This window comes from Rhinolophus ferrumequinum, chromosome 9, assembly GCF_004115265.2.
Source record: "Rhinolophus ferrumequinum isolate MPI-CBG mRhiFer1 chromosome 9, mRhiFer1_v1.p, whole genome shotgun sequence".
NCBI classification, from domain to species: domain Eukaryota; kingdom Metazoa; phylum Chordata; class Mammalia; order Chiroptera; family Rhinolophidae; genus Rhinolophus; species Rhinolophus ferrumequinum.
Genome location: NC_046292.1, coordinates 51,821,085 through 51,830,926, shown reverse-complemented (window position 1 = coordinate 51,830,926; position 9,842 = coordinate 51,821,085). Strand labels below are relative to the sequence as shown.

The window sequence follows — 9,842 nt, the reverse complement described above, 5'->3', positions numbered from 1 at the left end:
TTGTAAAATGTGTGGAGAAGGTATTGATTTACATGGTTTGCTATTTTCATCTGTCAGTGCACTGTTAGCAGTGTTGTCAGGGGATGTTCAAGATGATAATTTCATTACCCAAGCAGCTGTATCATCTATCCAACTAAAATTCTCCTAGGCCTTGCTCAACCAATATAGAGTATAGAAAAATCATATTCTAGGTTATTGTGAAAATATGAAATGCAAACCTTCAGAGAAAAAGAAAAAACAAGATGTAGACTAAACTTGCTCTAATGATTATATTTGAAATATATTAATATACAATATAAAGAGAATTTAGTAGGATTAGTAACTACCAATCTTAATTTTAGGTCCACTGACACATTTATAAAGTATAACCAGTGAAATTTCATTATTTTGTGTAGTACACTCTATATTTCATAGTGATACTATTGCTCTTAGTAAATGAAGACTCCAAGATGGGGATTATGTGCTTTGTCTAAGCTAGTACAGGATCATACATTTCTGCTAAAATTCAGAATATTCATCCTTAGAACTAGGCTTAATCCTCTAGTCATTGTTGGGTATTAGTGTACATAAGGCATTTAACAAATCTTCATTCGAAACAGTTGAAAGACACTTATCAGATGGTATGTCTTAGTGCTATTCAAGTCAAATAGATCATTATTTGGGTTCTTCGCTATACCAGGAGGTAAATTAAGAAGTGCTAGTCTGTAGAGCCAGAATATTATCTAGTAATTAAATAAATGAATCATATAGTTACTGGATTAAATTTTATATTGGTAATATTTGAATAAAAAGTAAATATATTGTTTGGCAGTAAAGTTATTTACTCATTACATATTGATATAATTGAAAATCACAACATACTTCATCATATTTAGTCCAAGACAGTGTGATAATAGGCAGTTTTTTTATTTCCAAGTAAAATTTCACTTTTAATCTATGGGCACAGTACTTTTCCTGACCACTCTAGTGTTTGTCTCCTCAGAATCTTTCTCACCTCATTCTCATTATGAAATAGTTTTTCAGTTTGGAGGGTTTGGCCCCACCCTGCCCGGCTCAAAAATGAGTGCTGATTGGACAAAGCCGATCAGGGTAATCTTCTCCTATACAGAGATTTGTTCATGTAACCCAGGCATGAGCCAATCATTTTCCTGGACCCAAGGATTGGACAGGGTCCTTTTATGAATGTCAAGCACAAGGATTCTGTAGTTGTGGGCCATCCTTCTGGATCTGAAGGAGGAAGCATGTGGCCCCTATTACCACTGGCAGCTATCTTGTTTCTTTGAGGGAAGCTGGCCTTCCGAGGATGCTCCAAACAGGGAGAGGCTCACAGAGAGTCACCAAGAAACTAACAGGTGGTTTGGTGGGGGGAGGGGGGTCGCTCTTTTTTTTTTCCTTTGGAGGAGGAGGTCACTCTTGAAGACATATCTCTTCACCTTTCAGTTATGTAAGTCAATAAATCCCTTGAAGCCACTTTCAATTGAATTTACTGTTATTTGTAAATGTAAAAATAAAATCCAAAAATGATATATCTACCCTTAGGCCTCACATAAGAATCCAAGACAGTAGTAAACTTCAGTGCAGTCAGATTGGGATTATTTAAATTTATTTAGCATCTTGTCACTTAGTTTACAGTTGTCTTGGTACGGTTTAGATACTTTGGGGTTTTATGTTCTAAGTGATTGTTTAATTCTACAACTGTTTATTATTAATATTAAGCATTCACTATTTCACATCTGTAAGGTACTGTGCATACAATGGTGAAAAACATAGTTCCAGTACTCAGCTGAAAGGACTAATTAAAGAGGCAGACAAAAATATCAGAGGCATGCAAAAGTTAAAATGGGAAGTCAGAAAGAAGGCAAAAGAGGGACTCCTAATTCAAAATGGTGGGGTGTTGGATAGGAGAGAAGGGGAGGGAAGGGCAGGTGTCATTAAAGACTCCTGAGGAGATACTAACTTTTGTTTGGACCTCTTTGGCAGTATGGTAAAGCCTAGGGACGCAATTACAGAACAGTGTTTTTAAATGTATACAATAGTTTGGATTACAAAGGAAATATAGTGTATTAAAATAGTTATCGAAATATTTTTAAAGACAAATTTATGATATAGTAATATATGTGCTGCTTTATTAGCTCATTAAAGAGCAAGATCTACTGGTGGGCTTAATTATTAACATAATTTTAAGGTAGTGATGAATGCACATGATATTTTGAGTTATCTATAGCAATTGTAATGTGATACAAAAATATCTGTGGTTTCTTTTGGTTGCAAAAGCACAAGTATTGCTAATACTATTGTAGTTTGTGGCCTACATTCATAATAGAAGGACATGCTAAATTTTATTTAGAGCCTTAGCTTGATGTAATTTCCTGGACCCCTGAATTCTATACCAAGTTAAAAAACAAAAACAAAATCTTGTGCTAAGAAGAGCTACTATTTGAACTAATTTTAGACAGATTGAAGGAGGTATCTAGGTGAATGATAAAGATATGAGTTTGGGTCATATTGAACTGCATGTGCAAAGGCATGGATGCATGAGGGAGGGTAAAGGACATCAGATTGTTTTGGTTTAGAATGAAGAATTAATTTGGCATTGTGGTAGGAGGTGAAGCTGGAAAGACTGGCAAAATCTCCTATCTTTGGAATATAGGTTGATTGTATATTATGGTGATTAAAAGTGATTCTATCTTTATTGTGTTTGAAATCCTTTGCAAACTCTCCATTGCCTATATAGAGTCCAAGTTTTATACAGGTGTTCTTTGTGATTTAGCTCAGGCATTTCTTTCTAGTCACATTTACCATCACTTTTTCTGTCACATGCTATGCTCCAATGATTCTCAGGTATCGTGCTGTATTTATACATACTATTCTTTTTACCTCTGTTCATCAGGTGGATGATCACTTCCTGTGCCAGAGTTGCCTCATCTATAAAACAGGGACCGTAAGTACCCCATAGATTTTTTGTGGGGATTAAATCAACTAGTTATTGAAATTTGCTTAGAACAATGTCTAGCGCATGGTAAGCTCTCAATAAATGATGGCTATTATTACCTATTATATCTTTTTCCCCTTGTCTAATTGGCCAACTCCTACATGTTCTTTAAAACCCAGTCCAGACATTACCTATTCCAGAAATATTTCCTGATCACCTGACTTTCATTTCCTTCAGATAAAATGAATAATTTCTTCTTCATTATGTCAGGATCTCATATAATTTCAAGTCTTACATTTTTCACAATGTATTTTAATCTTATATTTCTATATCATTTCACCCTATTCTACTGTGGAGCTCTTAAAAGTAAGGGCTGAATGTTATTTTTGAAGTCTAAAGTTTTTGAGTTTTTGAGGGAAGACACTTAGGACTTTTCACATCTGTCCATGAGTGTCAGCCACTAATAAGGTACTTTTAAATTCTGGATCCAGTGATAAGATACTTCACAGATAGAATAGTAGACTATTTGGTATAGGTTTTCGATAATAATAGGATGCTTTCTGTACACGTTCTTTACATATTGGTGTTTTCAAGGTTTTTTTCTAGACTGGGTACTAATTTCTCACTCTACACAATTCCTTGAGGAACTCAATGACTTCTGTGGCATCAATTACTGTGTAAATGATAACTCCTGAATCTTAACCCAGATCTCTGTCTCTTAAGGTTCATTTCAAAATATCCCAAACATATATGTACCATCTAACTCCTGGGTAACAAAAATCTTCAATTCAATATGCCAAAACTGAACTCATTTTTTAAACATCTCTTAAACCGTCTCCAGCCTCACTCTTACTAATTTGGTTCATGCTCTCATTATTATCTCTTATCACCTGAATTAATGCATGCTTTAAAAAATTAACTTATTTTTTTCTCATTAATAAAAAGTAATTTTCTCATTGTAAAAAGAAATTCAAGCAATGTGATTTAGCAATTCCACTGTCTAGAGATAACCACTGTTCACCCTATGTGATGTATATATTTTACCTGACTTTTACACCAAAATATTAACACATTATTATTGTTATTTGATTTCTACAGTAATCTCTCAGTTTCCTTGTCTCTAGAGTAGTCTCCTTGTAATCTTTTCTCAATATATTCTTTTCCAAAGTATAAGGGAATGACTTTTCTAAAAGGCATGCTGTTCCCGGTAAACATCCCTAAAAGGCTATCCATTTCTTTTAGGATAAAGTCTAAACATTTAAGATGACATACAAAGTTCTGCATGATCTGGCGCCTTCCTTTATCTCTAGTCCTGCAGTCAGAATTGACTGTACTGCATTCCAGCTTTAAGGCATTGGGCAAGTTTTTTCAACTGTCAAATTGTTACCAGAGAGTGGGCCCTTCTCGGAGCGATGTCCAGGCTTGGCTCTCACACTGGGGGTCGAACCTGGGCAGAGTCCGGGCTAGATCCCCAGACCAGATGTCGAACCCGGGCCTTCGAGCAAAACTGGAATCTTAGCCGCTCCAGCTGCCGGAGGAAGGGCCCTCTTCGGTGCGGTGTCCATGTTCTTGGCTTCTCGAACAAAGAACTGAACGAAATACCAAGGTAAAGTAGTGAAAGAGCAGTGTATTAGAAGAAAAAGTACACTCCAAAGGGTTTGGAGCGGGCCCCCGAGCAAAAGCAAGGCTCAAAAAGCCCAAAGGCCCAAGGGCCCAAAGGTGGCATTACTTGGAGAAAGTACACCACAAAGCACCGACCAAAGGCAAAGCTCAAGAGACTCAAAGGCGGTGACTGGCTATGACTTAGAGTTTTTATCCTTTTTTTTCCTCTAGAATGGGCTGTTCCTTTCCTGGCATGGGACCACTTACTTGATTGACACCTGTGATTGACAAGAGGCTATTACCTCATCTTTTTAGACTGCGCATGTTCCTTCCCAGAATTCAGTCTATTATAATAAACTTCCCAGCATATGTATGATATTATAATGATGGTATGAGGAGGCCCAGGTGAAATAAAGGTCATTGTGGCCTTTATTGCGCAGGTGTGAGTGACTGGTTTAATCCAGTTGGGGATTTTGTACCCATTTGTTCCTCACAGGGGTAGATAATTACAATGAAAAGGGGAAGAGAAGGGAGGTCACATTTTATGGGTTGTGTTGGATGTGCAGGAATGCAGAAACCCAATGTCTATCTCCAACTGCCTACCTTGTTTTCCCCTTGAGAGACATGATCCCCATAAAATCTCCATGGGAAGTTGAGGGACAGGAGGTCTTTTCTTCTGTATCTGCCTCTTGCTGGGCAGGGGTGTAGAGCTGTCCCTACCTATTGGGGAATTCACGGAAGTCTCACCCCATCTGATCTTAGATGAGAGGAAGGGGTCTCGAGATCCGCCTGGAAGACCTTGTTGGCTTCTTTGGCTGGGACTGGTAATCTTGTTGGGGTATCATCTGTATCCCCAAGACCCTTGAATGAGTGAAAATAGATTTTAATTAATAAATTTCTTAAAAGCAGAGCCCAAAGCTATTGATGCAGGGTGGCTACATGATGGAAAATCCGTCAGTTCTCAGGGAGCCTGTGGCCATTCAACTGGTTACTCAGGTGGCGTCAATTGTCTAGGAGCTGGGCCCAGAATGGGTTGGAAAGAACATTAGGCTTCAATGATTACAATCAACAAGTATAAACCACAAGTTTTAGGGTAATTATTTAAAGCAGGGGGTAGGAGATAAGAAAGGGGAAAAGAAAACTTAAGAAAAAGGGAACTTAAAATCTCTACAGGGAAGAAAACTTAGTACGGGCGGGAGGACTACTCACTTGGCTCATTGTCATTCCCCCCCTTGTTGCATATGTTATGTAGATTTAAGTTGGAGCCTGGAGTGGATCCCATACAAATGCAAAGCCTCTCCCAAGTCACCGGGCCAGCCCTGGGGTGAAGTAAATAAAAGCATTTAAATTAGTATGCATAGTAAATGTATAGAAAACAGAATCATTAAAAGGCAAAGAAAGAAAAGAAAGCTTTCAAAAAGACCAGAGTCCCAAATAAAAAGGGAACTTAGAATCTCTATCATGAGGAGGCTCTCTCCTATCAAAATGAAGATTGGTGAAAATGATACTTATCACAAGGAGATAACAAACAGCATGTAAAGTGCCAAGCATACTGCCTGATTTAGAGTTAACAAATATTGGCCCTTGTGAAAGAACAAAACGCACTTGTGTGTATGTGTTCATTCTCTCTTGCCTTCTGAGTAGGATATTTTGAGGTGCTGATTGGGTAATGCTTGAACAGTATTGGAAAAATCCCCACCCCCCACCAAAAAGAAAGAAAAGGAAGAAGGGGAGAGATTGATTTGAATACATTTGAAAGAAGAGGGGAGGTGAAACCTGAGTGGCGAGGGGGGTGGGGATGAAGAGCGGTCAGTTCCGACTGGGTTATTTATTTATTTGCGGGGAGATGAAGGTGGTAATAAAGTTTAAGACAAGAAATCGAGAGAAGCATCTGTCCGAGTAAAGGGGACTTTGTTGAAATACGTGGGTTAAGATCTTTAGGACATTTTGCTAACCTCCCTCCCCTCCAGTTCTCCACAGCTTTATTTTGTCAAGACTTTATGGATGTCAGATGTACGTGTTTTTTTAGAATTTGATGCTCGGTCGAGATTGGCTATGAGCTAGTCCAGTGATATTACAGTTACACAATTATTTGCCATTCTTCAGCGTCCTCTCCCCACACTTAAAACTCTGACGCCTGCCCGAAATTGATGAACAAATATTTGTGTGACCTTCCCTCTCCTTTTCTGCTGAATAGCCTATTTTCCAAGGTCAGCCCCTAAACTTTTCTATGCTGACTTTTCGGACACTACACCACCAAAATTTGCCTCTCCCTTTTTTGTGCAACCCAGCTCCCCGCATCCGCTTCCTTCCTCGCGCAGCTAAATATCGTCTTCACTTGTCTATCTTTTCTCCTTTACTGCGCTCCTTTGAGCCAGGGCTGGCGTTTGATAAACGTCCTCGCTCAGTGTATGGCACCAAGTAGATCCTTAGTACATGGTTACTGAATGACTGGCCGGTGCTTCTCAGTGACATCACATCCGGCGTGCAGGGCGTCACTCTGCACTGCTCTGTGGGAGACCCAGAAGTCGGAGGGCTTAAGACATTTGTAAGACGCCTCGAATATCTAAACGTAGGTTGTTACAGAACCTCCACGAGAAGCACAGCCCCGGCGAGTGCCGGGTCTCGGCCTCCTAATTCAGAGAGTCCGCCTTTGGGCGGAATCACGCTGCCGGGCAGGTGCTGGCGCCCAGCTACTCTCAGGGAATCCAAGGTGCGGGGGAGGGAGCGGGCAGCTCACTTCTCGCGGTGTTTGCTCCCTTCTCCCTCCCGGGGGAGCTCTCGCGAGAGAAGCCCGGGGAAGATGGCCGTGCCCTGTTTTTCGGGGTAAGGCAGTGGCGGCCGCTCCGGCGGCGGTGGCAGCGGCGGCGGGGACACGGATCCTGCTGTCGTGAGCACCTGAGCTCTAGCTCCCCCCAGCGAGCGCACGTCCTTTGGTGCCTAGACAAGAGCCCGCTCTTCTTCCTCCGGGAGATGCGTTTGTTCCGGGCTCGGGGGCTCTGTGGGAGTTCATGCTGCGAAGGAGTCTCCTGGCCACCGCTTTAATCGCCTTGTGCCGCCGCAGCGCCAGTTCCGTCGCGGGCGGTGAGCCTCCCGGATCCCTTTTCAGCCCCTGGAGGCGATGACCGGGGAGAAGATCCGCTCATTGCGGAGGGACCACAAGCCCAGCAAAGAAGAAGGGGACCTGCTGGAGCCCGGGGATGAAGAAGCGGCGGCTGCCCTCGGCGGCACCTTTACCGGTGGCAGGACTGGCACCGGCGGCAGCGGCAAGGTCGGCAAAGCCTGTCATAAGATCTTCAGTAACCATCACCACCGGCTGCAGCTGAAGACCGCTCCGGCCTCCTCCAATCCCCCCGGCGCTCCGGCCCTGCCGCTGCATAATTCCTCCGTAACCACCACCTCCCAGTCCCAGACTCTTCTAGCGGGCACCAACCCCACTGCTGTCGTCGCAGATGGAGGCAGTTGCCCCGCACACTACCCGGTGCACGAGTGCGTCTTCAAGGGGGATGTGCGGAGGCTCTCTTCTCTCATCCGCACGCACAATATCGGGCAGAAGGATAATCACGGTGAGTAGTGCTCTCCCCTCCCCACCTCTCCTTCCCCTACGGGTGTTCCTCTCCAGGCCTCGGGAATCCGAGGCTCGTCTCCAACAGACCCTTCTTTCCTCTCCTTTGGCCAGTATCCGGGCCAGATGCCTGTAAATCATGACGGATTCGGTAATAGAATGCCAGTGGTCAGGGGATTGGTTCTTGTGGGTGCAAAGGAATGTTTCCTCCTTGCCCACTTTAAAGTTTCTTGTGAGAAAGCTGTTTTGTTTATCTCAGACGGGCCTTCATGATTATAAGACATTTTAGGTTGCCTCTCGTTCAACCTGGCTTTCTTCCTTTTGTTTTGGAACTGTATTTCTTTTCTTTTTCTTCCCACCTCCCAACATGGGAGCTTGAATAAGAACATACGGGTATATTGCCCACCTTCCTTCCTTACCGGGGTACAGATCCCAACTTGAGTACAACTGGTTGTGATTGTTACCTGCCATCAGGTTGCCTTTTTTTCTCTCTCCCCCTGGTTTTAGGAAACTTTCAAACTTATCAAAGGATACAAAATGTCTACATTTTGCATTTAAGATGGCATTTAGAATGCTTTGGTTTCTGAAAGCCACGTGGTACAAATTTGTTGGCATTTGATACCTAGAGCAAGTAAAGTGACTTTTGAATAGCTAAAATTTTGTTGGGGTACCCTTTTGAGTTTTTTTTCCTTGTTTTACATAGGTAATTGCTAATAGTAATGTTTCATCGTGAAGACTATGACTGAAAATAGTACTGTGGTTTTTCATAGTAACTTCATCATAGCCTATATGACAATAGGTAGCATGTTATTCAAGGACTTTATTTCTACTTTTTGTCTTAACTCATCTGAATTTTTTTCTGTTTCTTTAGTTTTAAAAGCATAATGTGATTGAGTTGACTTTTAATCAGGAGTAAATTTGTTAATGAAAACTAATATAAACACTGATATTATCCTCAACATTTCATAGGCAGGCCATTTTTAACTGGGTAGTTAGCAAATAATGTTGATAGCCCTGCTTTTAATAAAACTGAACATGACTATTGCATACATTCAGTTAAGAACACATTTAACTCTGCTCAAAATAATTGAACACATTAATGAAATACTTGCCTGTGGAATAAGCTCCCTTAATTACATTGGAACGCTAGGCTTCTTATCTAAAATTAGGGCAGAAATTGAGATTAAAAAGTAAGATTTCTATTGGTCATATAATTGGCTAACAGCTGCCTTTGTATTCTGAATTTACAGTATTGTAATAATATCACTACCTGTCATTTATCATAAATCAAATCCCCCTAAAAGTTCCTGAAAACTGCACCCAGTTTTTCATTCCTACATTTAATTTATTTCATCATTTTACTATTGTTATATCAAGCATAATACTGTTTGTTGATGATAATTATATTCTAACTCTTTGGAAAAGAATTTTTAGTGGGAGATGTATTGTAGCTTCGGGTTACTAGTCAATTAGGAAGTTTTTTGAATTTGGTCTTCGTAGTAGCTATATACTATATGTATACATATATGTACATATATGCTTTATTTTATGGCTATTGCCTGTACAAGAAATATCCCTGAAAACAGGTAAATTTCATTTTAGTTAATTTCCTTTGAAAGAAGATATAGATGAATATGACGGACAAAGTACGATTGTATAGTATGTTAGAACTGATTTTCTTGGTTGATCACAGAAGGTACTGAATTGCAGGACTATTGGGCTTCTGTATACTATAGTCCAGCA

At 40.8% G+C, this 9,842-nt stretch overlaps 1 protein-coding gene across 2 annotated transcripts in view; it reads left to right on the top strand.

The window, feature by feature from the left end:
- The first annotated feature begins 7,052 nt into the window (after positions 1 to 7,052).
- Positions 7,053 to 9,842, top strand: part of ANKRD13C (ankyrin repeat domain 13C) — a 61,910-nt gene continuing 59,120 nt past the window's right edge. The window contains exon 1 of one of the 2 annotated variants that reach the window (XR_004423907.1): positions 7,053 to 8,100. Coding sequence is in view for 1 of the 2 variants with exons in the window: in XM_033115142.1 (XP_032971033.1) it covers positions 7,656 to 8,100 (445 nt within the window). In the remaining variant the exon portion in view is untranslated. The remainder of the gene's footprint in view (positions 8,101 to 9,842) is intronic. The other variant, XM_033115142.1, reaches the window with a different exon arrangement.